General features: G+C 46.2%; 1 protein-coding gene across 1 annotated transcript; it reads left to right on the top strand.

The window, feature by feature from the left end:
* The first annotated feature begins 497 nt into the window (after positions 1 to 497).
* Positions 498 to 9583, top strand: LOC126527410 (uncharacterized). Its single transcript, XM_050175230.3, has 2 exons — positions 498 to 3567; positions 5408 to 9583. The coding sequence occupies exons 1-2, from the start codon at positions 3151 to 3153 to the stop codon at positions 6026 to 6028; spliced, it is 1038 nt and encodes a 345-aa protein (XP_050031187.3). The 5' UTR covers positions 498 to 3150; the 3' UTR covers positions 6029 to 9583.
* The last annotated feature ends 5401 nt before the right edge of the window (positions 9584 to 14984 follow it).

The raw sequence follows: 14984 nt of genomic DNA, 5'->3' as shown, positions 1-14984 counted from the left end.
GAAATCATGATAATACATTTAGAGAACTGATAAATAGAGTCTGTTGTTGATAATCAATGTACTGTGCTATCTTATATGTGAACAGATTACAGAAAAGCAGCAATAGTAGTGTGCATATGTTCAGTGTGCACGCACAGTTCATTCACGAATCAATAATCAGTACAGGCCAACATCGTAAAGCAACACATGAGTATTCGGTTTTTTTTTTCACATTGGCCTAAAAAAAGACCAATCACACGAGAATTCGGCCATCTTATTAATACGGCACTCCTTGCTTGCCTCGATTCAAGAAACTTTCACGTTTGCAGAACTGTTTACGAGCTTTTAAGGAATGGACATGGCACTAGTATTATGGTTAACTTTTGCTTGAAGAAGTGTCTGAATTAACTGAACTGCTAATTATCTGCTTCCACTGAGGGAGTTTGCTGAAAATACGAAAGCATGAACGTTATAGGAAGCATTTGGAACCTATGAATGTTAAGAAAGAAGGTAATACGCAATGTTACCATTTGCATGACACTCTTACGGAACCTGTGAAAGATGTGGCTAAGTGCACTGCAATGCGGACATAGCACAGAGTCGGATAAAATATAGTGCAAAAAAAAGTGACACGTAGATTACACAGATGCAAGCATTCTGCTTCACTTTAATGCTGCAAAACTCGGCAGTTACAGAAGTGCTTCATACACTGAAAGAAAATAATGTTTAGAAATATGTTCACTATTGAGTTCTAGATTGAGTACGCAACAAGTTTGCATCCTACAAGTGGTTTGGAGTGTTCGAAGACAGACATCTGGCAAGTAAATGCAAGAGCACGGTAAAATGCCGCAAGTGCTCCAAAATATGCTACATGATAAGGAAAATGACAAAAACAAGAACGTGAATGAAAAGACCACACTGCCCTAAAGCCTAATTTTAGCAATGTGTGTAAAGTTTTACAAAACATGATTACAGCTTTAAAGAGGACAAAACACCAACAGGATGTGCAGTGAATGAATGCTGGGCATCCAGTGAGTTCACTTAATCAAGGTTCACATGCGTAAAAACCTCACATTCGCACGAAATTTCACAATACGCGACATGTAACGCGTGTCGTCCATGACATGACAATGCTTGGCGATTGAAACGCGACAGGCGGAACGCATGACTGCCCGTAGTTTTCGCGCCACAGGGGGACACTGGGCGCACCGAGATGGTGCATGGGTGGACAAAGATATGCGGATCCCACGCACTGTGGGAATCGGTGTAAGCGAAGCTTTGTGTGCTATAGTTGTTTATTTGATTGACTTTAGTTATCGGGCTTGTCGCTTCTGGTAGTGGGGCTCACCCCACTCCTCGTCTTCCGCGACCGTGACGTTCCCGTTCCGATTATTGCTTCTGGCCGTAGTGCTCACGGCATCCGTCGTCTTTCGTGGGCGCCACGTGTCGTTGTCTTGCCTCAAGTCTTGGAGCCGGCATACACTCGCTTCCTGCACCACGTTTTCCTGCGTAGTGAAGACGCTCTTTTTCCTCGCGGCGCGATGCTTCTTTCGGGCCTGGGTGTCCTTGAAGCTAAGTGCTCGCTTTGGAGCCGTTTTTCTGGCACGTGTTTGCGTGCTCCTTCTGCATACGGCGTCATCACGCTGCTGAGACGCCATCTCCAAGCGCTCTTTTTGTTCTATGGATGATTGGAATGTTTGCACTATCACAGCCGCGCACGCCACCTGCACAGCCCAGCACCTGCATTGTTGACGCATAGGAAAGCAAGTAAGCACAGCACGTGACGTAGGCGCAATGTTGTGTAACGCTGCCGCGGGGACGCCGGCCGGGATGCGCGGAGGCGAGCGCCACCTGGCGGTGTTGCGAGAAACCCAGGGGCACCCGCGAGTAGAGAAGAGCCAAAATACCGGAGAAGAGGCAAAGAAAGCTTTGCATTAAAAGTAATCTCTGTGAGGGGGTATGCGCCAAACTCATCAACGACATCAAGGACATCATCATCATCATCATCATCATCATCATCAAAAGTAGCCAATGAGCGATATCACTGCCGCTATGGAAGCTCGTACACGACGGTGATTGCTCAATCGATAATTAGGTATCATAATTTTAAGTCCACGAAATACTGAACCATGAATTGCGAAAGACCTCGATACGAAAATACTGCAGCCCAATGCACGTTATTGTGTTGAAAGATGTTACTTGTAATGCGATATACAATTGCTGATGACATTCTATGATAATAGCAGCATCCTTCATGATAGTGAGATAGCTGATGGTAATTCTGTAAGTTGTGCAGCAGCTACAGGAGCCCGAAATTTTCGCGGACAGCTGGCGAGTAAATATTGTCGCTTTCATAATTGTCATTTTCGCAATTTGTCACACTTTTTCTTGCTATTACTTGTTAATCTACTATATATATCCTCTTAACATCCATCTTCGCCATTTTAAAAGTTTTTTGTTTAGTTTCTACTGCATCCCGAGTCACGGCCTGTATCCCATAATCCATTGCACCATGTAACGTAGACTCCATGAAAGCTGTTGCCATTTGCTTCTTCCGAGCGCCATTTACGTGAAACCCTTGTCTACACTTCTGACACCACATCGCGTGGCGTCCCTGTCAATCCGTGCTGGCCGGCCACGACGGAGAGGAGCATGCCAGAAGACAAGCACCCCCGTTCAGAACCAAACTCCAAGTGCTTTATTTCGTACGCGCCCCCTTGCTCATGGCCAGAGGGAACCACTGGTCAGCAGATGCATGGCGACCACTACAGTCCACGTAGCGTAGGACGGGGCCGTTGAACTCGGACCGAGTCTTTGCCGGAGACTAAGGGGCACCGCCGCAGAGCGTGGCGTACCAAGCCAGACTGGCGCGGTGCCACTGGTGTCCTCTTCCTGCCACCGGTTCACCGCCTTTCCGCCAAGTGCTCGACCGCACCTCTTGATACTTCTTCCTCTCTAGCGGTGTCCTGCCACCCCGTTGGTCGCTCCTTCCAGGCCACGTCAGCCTTCCTCCCCTTCCTTCTTTTCTTCTTATTGCGTTCTTCTCCGGGTGGGACAAGGGTCGAAAATATACTTAACAGGTGTGGCCGATCATAAGAAGTTATAAGTGTACAGACCGAAAGCGCGTCTTTAACTGCTATTACTTTAGGCTTCTGTGAACCCAATTTTCTGATGGCCAGAATAATTGCCAGGAAGTCAGCATGGAATAGTGAGGGTAATTTTCCCGCTTGGTGCTATATGCTTTGTCTTCTTCTACTTAAGCTCGAGAAAGTAGGGATCGGGCCTGAAGACACCGCCATGCCGCATCATGGACAAGGACGGTTGTACCGTTTTCGCGACCACGCCGTCGCCGGCGCCAACTGGCGACCAACGCGGTTCGTCGACGAGGTGCCAAACTCACGTGTGTGCGGCCTCTGCCTCACGATTCCGAGACGTATGCTGCTGTTGCCATGCCACCACGGTCTGTGCCAATCTTGCCATGCAGCCATTATTCAAGTTGCTCATCGGCGGTGTCCCTTAGATCAAGAGCCATTCGAGCAAGTAGAATGCCATGGTGTCGACTTTGCAGCCAGGAATAGGAGCTTGAAGGTGAGTAGCAAAAAGAAAGCAAAATTCTGCCGTTCTATCTTGCAGGGTATGGTGGGAAGGAGGAGATTTATGCATGAGTATTAGTTGCGCTACTGCATATCTGCATGCCTAACGATAAGAGTGGCCGTTTTACTATTGCAGAACTGTAATCTACTAATTCACCTTGGCTAAGTGTTCCTTTTATCGCGGTAGAGCAATTATATGGACACTCCAGGCGCATTTCTGACGTCGGCGTTGCCGTGAGGTTCCGCATAAAGTGCAGGGGCGATCAAATCGTTTCGACGCGCCCTATGGTGTATGTGTGAGTGAAAGGGTGCGACGGTGAGCAGCAGGTCGCGGCTCAATCTCGTGCGCGAAAGCGAGGAAAGAGGGGAGGATGGTCGCCGTGTTCCGTCGCGCCGAAGGCTCCGGCGGAGGGTATGGGGGCGAGGGGGAGCGTCTACTTCAGGAGGCCCGGGCGGGTGCGCGCGCCCGTCCAGGCCGCTGCATCTTGAAAGCCATCTGCGAGGGAGCAGAGTAGGCCCGTGCGCTGTGCTTTTGCGGCTTAGTTCCCGTTGATGCGAAACGCAGCACGAAGGCCAATTCGCTCGCTCCTGCTGCCGCACTTCCTCACTCCAGCGCTTTGACAGCGAGTCTCCGCAGCTATCGAGTGAAATGTGTTCATGTTTGCTTGTGCGAGCGTGACACCATGCTTGTTTATTTAGTTAAGTGTGCTTATATATGTTTGGAGGTTTATACGGCCATAAAGCTATCTTGACTTCGCATGGTCGGCCACTAATTTGCTATCGCAATCGATGCTTCGCCTATCAGATGAAACTGCGACTTTGTGTCGATCAACACTATCACACTAGTACAGCACAAAGTCGCGGTGCACTCAAGTGAAATATTGTATTGGAACTCAATATTTATTAATATCTTAGTGTCACAGATCGAGAGGAAAATACCAAAAAAGGCAATCTTTTGAAATGTGCCATGTCACGCTTACGTTTAAGCATTCTCGTTTCGACGCTTAATTCAAACAAATCGCTCAATTTCATTTAGTGATAAATCACTCAGTCTTCAAACACTAATCTTCCTTCTCTTGTACCTTGCAGTGAAACATCATAAAAGGAGGTTGGGTACATCACCAAGATACATTTACTAGTTATTTTTGTAATAGAGTTGCTTCCGACATTACATTTTATTCAAATCCTTAGTTTAATGCATTATTCCTCAACCGCTTCTGCCCTCCATGTTCCCCCCCAATTAACCACTCTATAACAGTTATCTTGGCCCGAACTGGGTGAGCTAATTTATTTGAGGAGCAAGGTAGGTTGCAAAAGTGGGGTTACTTAAATATCCTTACGTGATTTGAATGCGAAAGCATAATGACTCATCTAAGTTATCACCATCAAAGACTTCTTAAGTATTACAACCTCGTTGCGTTCAGTTTGCTTTCATTTGTCTGCTTTCATTTCTCTTTGTTCATGAATCAACCATGCAGAACTTTTGATGATCTCATTCGGAACTCATCACCGGAGCTATCCAGAATTCATCGCCAAGTGAAGTTCATATTGTGATTGCTTCATTATACCATCATGGCACACACGCGACTGATGTAAACACAATTAGGTGATTAACCTTGACCTAATATTTATGTTCTATGCCTCTTAATGTTTAGGCAGCCACAAATACTGCTGGGTGATTTGGAGCATATATACTTCCCTATAGAATTTCGGTAATACTTTCGTTCACACCGGAGTTCAATTAGAAATACGTTCCAAGTCTAAGGAAAAGTGATAGAACACGCTTTTAGTAAAAATGTGTCTGCCAAAAAACTCTGTTTTTTTTTGTTATTTAGGTGTATTGCTGGAACGAAGATCACGGCTGCGAGTACACGGGCACCATGGATCGTATGCTGGAACACTACGAGAAGGAATGCACATTTCACACCGTGATATGTTCGCGATGCGGCGTGGGACTCCTGCAGAAAGATCTGCCAACGCACCACGTGGCCGGATGCAATGGCCGTGTTTCTTCCGCGACAGAGTACCCCTCCTCAGAACCCACAGCACTGACCCTTGAAGACGACAGTGCTGCTCTAGAAGACCCGAAGTCGGTGTTGGGATATCTCAACGACGACCAGCTGCTGCTGCCAGTGCTTCAAACTCCGTTGAATGAGTTTACAGAAGAAGTCAGAAACCAAAAAGCCAGGCTCGCTGAGACGACTCGCGAGCCCGTAGCATGCGACCAGAATTTCAAGAACACGATGTGTGAAATCGACGCCACAATTTCATCGATCAAGTCACGTCTACTGACACTTCATCAAAATCCGGCGGAGGAAGTCAGGATGTCGTCGCCGCGGTCCTTGCGCTCGGAAGTGGCGATAGTACTTCGGATGTTGCAATGCTTCGCCGAAGTGTTAATCGTGTCATTCATCATCACCAAAGCCATCACCTTTGTAATTTATACGCACGAATAGAAATCTGTATTGAAAATCAGCTCAGCGCTTAGTAATACTGCCAGTTCTGAGCCCATCTTCTGGAACCGTTGCAGCAAGTTTCCCCACAGCCTTATTCCTGCCGAAAAGCATCTGCCAATTGACATTCGGCCGTTAAGCAGTGCGCTCTCAACGATACCCGTCCGGATTAAGGCAATTGGGATATTGAGTTATGTTCTCACTCTGGAAAACTATAAACGAAATCATTCATTTGCAGAGGGGGAGGACAAAATTTGTTCATATTGCGGTGTTGCACGCGAATGACACGCACTTTTCGCTTGCCGTCTGGAGGAACAACTGTAATGGTGATCTCGTTCTGCAGATCTAGTTTTATGCGATGCTGGTACACCCTAGGCGTTTGCCGCCTATTTGGAGGCTGGACGTGTGGGACAGAGTACGAAAGACAGTTGATGTGTTGACTTCCTTTCGAAATTTTCGTAACTGCAAGTACGATGAAGACTCATTGGTACACTTTCGCCTCGCATTCAGGACCGAATTGTGTTCACTGGAACATGATGGTTTCCTCCGACACGGACAGATCGGGTTCGTGACCTATCTCGACGATTAAGAAACGAACGGTGGGGTCAGAGGAGCACTTGCTGTTCACCACTGAATGTGTATTTCACTCTTGTATTATCCTTGCCACTTCCCATGTGTGTGACATGAGATTAGGGAATTGTGACGTTCTTTTTTTTTTCCAAATTAAATTAGCGCTGCGAAGTTTCTTCTTTGAAATTCGCTATGCTTCGTAACTGTCAACTTATTGTTTTAAAAGTTTACTGGTTGTTCATTTTCTTGTTTGTTTATTTTGATCCTATACAGTTTGTGTTCTTTATTATTGCGCTCCTTTTGTGCTTTTCCGGCGGTTTCCAAACTCATGGTGTCCGCCAGGATTCTCATCTCTCTATTAATGCCGTGTGGCAGCTAAAGCAATTGATTTCAAGGCGACCTTCGTGGTTGATACTACGCTGTAATGCTGCGCATTGGCCTGCCTTCGAAGTGCAATTGTTAAAAGTTCGGTGTGTTCAGTCCTGCGCTTATGATGTTACACATTGTTTTTGGCAAACTACTCGTACTCTCCCGTCGATCGACGGTGCAGTCAATGTGCTAATATCACTCGCAATCACACCACCTACCGTTACTGGAGCTCGATTGGTCCCATAATTGCCGCTGTGGGTGATAACGTCTTAAAGAAGAAATCTCTTTTTTTCTGTACTTCTGGATTGGGATGCTGCTTCGACCAGAATAGAGTTGTTGATGAGTACGAACCTGCGTCCATACATCGTAATTCTATAATTCTGCAGGCACGTCTCCCCGAAGACGCGAGAAAACCTAAATAACTGTTAATATTTACGGGGAAGCAGATGGCGACGTAGGACAGAGGTATACGAGTTTTCCTGGTTGAGAGTGCGATGAAACGATTAACATGCTCACGCGGGCGTTTTGACCGTCGCTGCTTGGTAAGGTCTATAGTTCAATTTGGTGCTCTTTATGCTTGTCCTGCGTCAAATTTGCGATGTCCTATTTTATTTTATCGCTTTCAGGTATTGTAGTTATCTCTCGCCATAAGGACAATACACGCTTCTTTCTTTTCATTTTTGGAAGCATTAATTGCAAATCAGTGAAATAGCGACAACTTCCAGAGCGTTGTCCTAACTGCAGTTTAGCAATGAGACAGAAAATATGAGGCATGCTATTTATTCTTAACGGCTGCATGCTTCTACGGTGCATAGAAACCAACGTTCACGGGGTGTTTCGCTTTCCTCCACTGTTAGAACGATACCTTTTATTTACAGAAAAGCAACAATAGTAGTGTGCATATGTTCAGTGTGCACGCACATTTCATTGAAGAATCAATAATCAATACAGGCCAACATCGTAAAGCAACACACGAGTATTCGGTTTTTTTTTTCACATTGGCCTAAAAAAAAACCAATCACACGAGAATTCGGCCATCTTATTAACACGACACTCCTTGCTTGCCCCGATTCAAGAAACTTTCACATTTGCAGAACTGTTTACGAGCTTTTAAGGAATGGGCATGACAATAGTATTATGGTTAACTTGTTGCTTGTAGAAGTGGTGAATAAGCTGAACTGCAAATTTTCTGCTTCCACTGAAGGAGTTTGCTGAAAATGTGAAAGCATGAACGTTATAGTTGGCATTTGGAACCTATAAATGTTAAGAAAGAAGGTAATACGCAATGTTACCATTTGCATGAGACTCTTAAGGAACCCGTGAAAGATGTGGCTAAACCCGCCGTGGTTGCTCAGTGGCTATGTTGCTGGGCTGCTAAGCACGAGGTCGCGGGATCGAATTCCGGCCACAGCGGCCGCATTTCGATGGGGGCGAAATGCGAAAACACCCGTGTACTTAGATTTAGGTTCACGTTAAAGAACCCAAGGTGGTCGAAATTTCCGGAGCCCTCCATTACGGCGTGCCTCATGATCAAAAAGTGGTTTTGGCACGTAAAACCCCATAATCTTCTTCTCTTCAAGGATAATGGTCAGCTAGCTGGTGGAGATCACTTCGTAGTGCCTGCCACATGTGACGCAACCTATCTTTAATGAGATATCAATTATAGCGACACCCCAGGCTCATTCTTGCCGTAGTCGTCGGCGTCGCCGTGATGTTCTATATAAAGTGCAAGGGCGATAACACCGCTGCCACACGTAGTATGCTGTATGTGCGAGTAAAAGCGCGCGAGGGAAGCCAACGATCGCGGCTCTCTGGCGACCACGAAAGAACAAAGCGGAGGGCATGTTTTTTACTTCAGTTAGTAAGCGAATGTTCCACGTTTATAAGGCCGGTAAAGCTACTATCCTTACTTCGCGTAGCTGTATGCTTTTTTGCTGTCGCAATCGATGCTTCGCCTTTCGGGCGAAACTGCGGCCTTTTTCCTCTCCTGTGAATTATCTTTTCACGATCCATACTTCCTGTCATTACCTGACGGAAAAACGAGTTCTGAGTTGTAGCTGGTGAAGATGATCACGCTAAAGAAGTGCGACCACTGGGCTCCTGACATGTCTCGCTTCTTTTCAATGCACACTGCTGGAATGTAACGTGCGGCTGCGAGTTCGTGGGCGGAAATGGACGCTGTGTTGTGGCACTGTGAAGAGGAGTGCACCTACCGTGCACATGAACGCCAGCACTACCGGGTCGCAATCCTGCACGCAACCCTGTTGACCCACTGTACGGCGAGATGCGCCCACAGAGCTTCCCTTGGGAGCATAAAGGCGCCGTCCATGGTACGGCGTCACGTACAAAGTGGTCGCGACATGAATGTACTGTTGGAAGAGCTGGTAACCATGATGAAAGGCGCGCACCGCGACTAGCTGGGTGTCATTCAGAGTCGGTTGAACGAACTGCCTCAGCAGTCAAGCAATCTTGGCTTTTGTCTAAGCGAGGTCGCCCGCGATGTAGCGGCCTTTAGGGATAACCCGGTGGTTGTACGAAAACAACGCGGAAACATGCAGCTAAGCTTTTTCGAAGCTTTGTTAACTTACCGATGCAAAGAAAGAAAGAAAGAAAGAAAGAGAAAGATACGTCAGTATAGAGAATAGATGTGGGGGGTTTAACAGAATATTATTTGTTATTTGCATGAAATTAAAGCATTGCGTGTCAACAGGAAAAGAAGCTGCCTATGTGTCGTTAGTTTGTTTCGTTCATTCGTTTCAGCAAATTTCTTTATATCCGCTTGCTTAATGTGTCACACTTGCGTGATCGTTCATTTATTTGTGGGTACATTTGCTGTATCTAATGTAGGGCTCAGATTGTCTGTACTTGACTAAACTTTGCCGCCACGACCAAGTGTGAGTCCCGTTGCGTATCAACGCAGCAAGTTGGGCGAGGTGGTAGGCTAACATTTTTGAGTGCCCGTGCAGCGCGACGCAGACGAGGCAGGAGAAGTGGACGAAACGAGCACTGACTCGTGGCGCCAGCCCTCGTGACTGTACCTCGTCCCTTTATGTATCTGTGTTCCACGCTGTCTTCAGTAAGCCATCCTTTGTTCTTGTAGTTGTTGTTGTTGTTGTAGCAAAGTGCAAACACATACTTCACGAAGGTACGTCACAATCGGGCTGTGGATTGCTCGGAGCCTGAATCACACGCTCAACGGGTTGTGCAAGTTGGCACAAAGTTAGACCACACCAGAAATATAAATTTAAGCTGTATCGGAGGGTCGCTGTTCCTGAAGGATCGATAAATTTGAAGCGGAATGGTTGTATACCTTGAATTTTGGAGTCACGCATTTTTTGCGCTTGACGCTTAATGAACAGCACGTCGACACTCTGCAAGGTTTTCTTCCGCTGTGCCCTGGGACCGAATTACTATTTCTACAGAGCCATTCACGGAGAGATGTCACGCAAAGTTGTTTATTTGTAGCCGTGAGATGATTCTCCCGATACAATAGGGAGGGAATTCGTCTGAATCGAATAAGTTATAGGTTAGCTCTGTACTCTGGTCGTTTTAACTCGATGTTCAGTGCTAGAAATAAAGTGCCGGTACAGCGAATGCCAGGCTTGTGAAGATTAATGTTCGCAGTTCGCAAATTACCCGCCGCGGTGGCTCAGCTGCTATGGTGCTGCGCTGCTAAGCACGAGGTCGCGGGCTCAAATCCTCGCCGCGGTGGCCACATTGCGATTGAGGCGAAGTGCCAAAACGCCCGTGTCTCGTGCATTGGGTGCACGTTAAAGACCCCATGGTTTTCACAATTAATCCGGAGTCCCCCTCAACGGCCTGCCTCATAATCGAATCGTGGTTCTGGCACCCAAAGCCGCAGAATTAAATTTTCATTTCGTAAACTGTAACAGTAAATATTTCCCTAGTTTCCTTGGCATGGTATAAGTTTTACTAGAACAACAGACTCGTTTTGGCTCTGCGGAAGCATACAGACAGTGTCTCAGCTTGAGACGTTAAGCGCTCTGCCCATTCGCAACACAAACGGACGCTAAGCAGTAGTCAATAGCTTGCCCTTAGTTGGAGGGCTTCATATAATGATTGGTCACAATTTGTCTCTTCCCGCGTTGAGACGAAGTACTTGGCAGTTAATAGTCTGTCTTGGTTTCTTGAAGCTGTGTTCTGCTCGCTGATGAAAGATAACAAAAGCCTGTCAAAACAAAAGGGCACATTTGTAATTTTTCTTCGAAGTGCACGCCTTCTATTCCCTGTTTACTGAGTGTGCCCCGGCGGTTACGTATGCTGTGAACATGATATATCCTTCTCTCTACTAAATACGTACTTGTGACGTTATAGACTCTTTATTAGTAAATTGTGATTTTGAACCTGACGCGAGGCTGTGCAGCTTATCCCGTTACTAGTACAATGCAATGATGGCTTTTCGTTAAAATGCGAGTGGGGGAATGAATACACGAGGTTTCTTGTTGTTTTTTATGATTTTTTTTAATTATGGGGTTTTACGTGCCAAAACCACTTTCTGATTATGAGGCACGCCGTAGTGGAGGACTCCGCAAATTTCGACCATCTGGGGTTCTTTAACGTGCACATAAATCTAAGTACACGGCTGTTTTCGCATTTCGCCCCCATCGAAATGGGACCGCCGTGTCCGGGAGTTCTTTTTTATGATGGCGTTGTTCCTAATTTTATTATTTTCGTCTGCGTCACTGTGGAAAATAATTATGTGGTGTCTATAGAACTTTTTCGAGAGATGCCGCCTGCCCCATTGTAGCATTCAACTTCAATATGTCGATTTTGTTCGCTGACCGACATAATCTCGACCTGCTCTTGCTACCCGCACCCTTACTGCATCCAACGTCCTGCAAACTGAACCAGATACTCTACTTTGCATAAACAGTGAAATACGCTCTCTATATTCATCTTCTAAAGAAAGCTGCTGACTTGCTGGTGCTGAAGTTGCGCACGTGTCTTGCATTTTGCAATGTTTACAACAACGCTTGCATCCGTTACCCTGCCTGCACTCCACTCCCCCCTTCCCGGACCTTTGCTTCGTCCATTATAAATCCCATATGCTTTTTGCCTGCACTGACACCTCTCGTAAAATGTCGATTCCACTGAAACGGAACGGTGGCTGATTCTGAGATGCGCCGAGTGAAATTGACCACAACAACTAACACAAATAGTTAGTCACCTGAGAGGTCGAGAAAGCTCAAACCACCGACTCGTTTATTGCCGATGAAAAGTTGCAGTCGTACGAACTGTAGTCAATTGAGCACGGCTAAGTTAAAGGGACCACAAGAATATATAGATTTATTGGAAGTGGAAGAAAATATTGATGCGAAAAGTGGACACAGTGAATGATTGCCACGTGCCACATGTTCGATTTCTCGTTTAGGTCACATTTCCAGCCACCTCTATCTCTGATTGCGTGAGCAAGACAGAATGCGTATATGTCAGCCTCTTCGCCTATCCTCAGGGCCTCCAAAATTTTTATAGCAGCTTTTCCATTAGAGGAAATTACAAGAGCAGTTTTGTATAATTTTGGTGTGCAGCAACACATTCTTCAGTGCTCAGCGAAGTAGCTAGACACTTTGGCATCATTTCCTTGCTTTGGATATTTTATTTCTTTCTTAAGTTCCTGGAATTTTAGTTCCCGCACGCTGTCACCACCTCTATTTCATAGTCAAAAACGTTTTTATTTTTTTTTTACACAATACTGCAGGCAGCAATGTTGCCCAAGCAGGAGAGAGTTTACAAAAGATGCTTTATCAACATATTTTCAAATGAAACACAAGAAGTTCAATCAGCAGCACTTTCCGGTAAATGATTCCATTCTTCGCTCGAAAGTGGAAAAAATGATTTCTGAAAGCTTTTAGTTCGAGCAAAGTATGACTGAACTACTTTGGAATGAAAAAATACGCGACGACCTTTGTAGAGCATGGGTAATATGTGTGGCATTTGCTAAACCTGTTTGATTATGAAACAACCAGTAAAAAAATTTCAGCCCGGCGCTTTTACGGCGCACGTGGCTTCAGGTTAACTTAGCTTTCCGGAAAATTATTCACTATGGCCTTCTATACTAGTTCATTGTACTCATCGGCGGTCAAGACGACCAAGGCGTCCATCTCGTCTGCAAAAGTTTTCTATTTCTTCCCCTTAAGAGGGAGCTTAAGCTTCTATACATATAATGTAATAACGTAATGTAATAAGTACATGTAAAACGCAAAAACAATTTTATAAGAGAACCGCTGGACCTATTCTAATGAAATTTGTTGCATTTGAGAGAGGAAGCTATATTGTAATGACTGTTGATGCGGAATTTCGATTTAGGGCCTGAATTATGTTAAAACAAATTTCAAAAATTCGTAAGTTAAAAAAAATAGAAGCCCGAAGTTTACAATTTAAACGCTATGTTTCAAAGACAACTATCAGAATTTTGTAAGCGGCATCTATTAGACCATTCAATGCGGACAAATCTGATATGTCAATTTATATCTTACGTGAATTTGTTACGTTGTGTACAAGGGTCTTGCAAAAGCCGTATTAGATATATTACAAACTGTTTTAGTGTTTATGTGTAACGCATCAATTTTTTCCGCTTTAGATGTACTATTCGATACAAGTCATAAAATGGGGATAACATATTACGTTGCTGAGTTACAGAGTTGTAAACCTACTCAAAGACTCAAATCTATATATATATATATATATATATATATATATATATATATATATATATATATATATATATATATGTAGTATTACGATATGCTCAAGCGATGCTCAAGAAATGAGCCGCCGCGAGAACGACGACGAAGTTGGTCGGTGCGCTTGGCGCGAGCGAGTGTCAGCCTGGCTGCCTGGCTCCAGTGTAAATAGCCTGTAAATAGCCTCTTCCGTCTGTGTCTTTCCACACGCAACATTCTGGTGGAGGTCAGCGATCCCCGTCCTCACCACGGAACTCAGAAGTGGTCGGCACACCGAGCTCGTCACCATGCCTCCCGGTGACGCGCCCACCTCTGCAACGGCTTCGGCATGTCCCACTGCTCCAATCGTCACAGTCGCCCCACATCGCGACCCAGGTGTGTTCTCTGGCCTGAAGGGCCAGGATGTTGACGACTGGATCAAACTCTATGAACACGCCAGTGCTAACAACAGGTGGGACCCAACGATTATGCTCGCCAATGTCATCTTTTATCTCGGCGGCACCCCACGCGTGTGGCACCAAACGCATGACGACGAGATAACCAGTTGGGACAATTTCAAAGAGAAGCTACGGGAACTGTTCGGCGACCCCATTGGGCGCAAGGCTGCCGCGAGAAAGGCTCTTGCGTCTCGTGTACAGTCATCTACGGAGCCGTACGTTTCCTACGTCCTCGACGTCTTAGCTCTATGCCGCAAGGCTGACGATGATATGTCTGAAGCCGATAAAGTGTCACATATTCTAAAAGGCATCGCCGACGACGCTTTCAATTTGCTTGTTTTCGGCAACGTCTCGACTATCGACGCCATCATCAAAGAATGCCGTCGCCTTGAGCAAGCTAAGAGCCGCCGTATTACACACCACATCACACGGCTACCCAACACTGCTGCTACGTCGACATGTGAGGGTCGACCACGTCAGACCACCACCTCTGACGACGTCACCAGTATTGTTCGCCGCGAACTCGAGGCCACCTGTTCGCCAGCTTTCTCCACGACGCCTCCCGATCCGCCAGCAACCACCATTGCGATGATCCAGGCCGTCGTCCGACAGGAATTTCAGAACATGGGTCTGAACTCTGTGTGTTCCACGTCTCAACCCAACGTTTCCCGGTTCTCTAGCGGCCCTCTTCGTCCTCGGCAGTCATTTCCCGCCACATCTCGCCGCAACCCGTCAGATTGGCGTACCCCTGATGACCGGCCGATCTGCTTCCACTGCTGTCGCATCGGCCACGTCGCTCGTCACTGCCGCAACCGATGGCCACCAACTCCTCGGACATACACCGCCGCTTATTCCCGCACCGTTGGACCTTCCGTTCCC

This window comes from Dermacentor andersoni, chromosome 9 (genome assembly GCF_023375885.2).
Source record: "Dermacentor andersoni chromosome 9, qqDerAnde1_hic_scaffold, whole genome shotgun sequence".
NCBI lineage: Eukaryota > Metazoa > Arthropoda > Arachnida > Ixodida > Ixodidae > Dermacentor > Dermacentor andersoni.
This window is presented reverse-complemented; position numbering and strand designations above follow the sequence as displayed.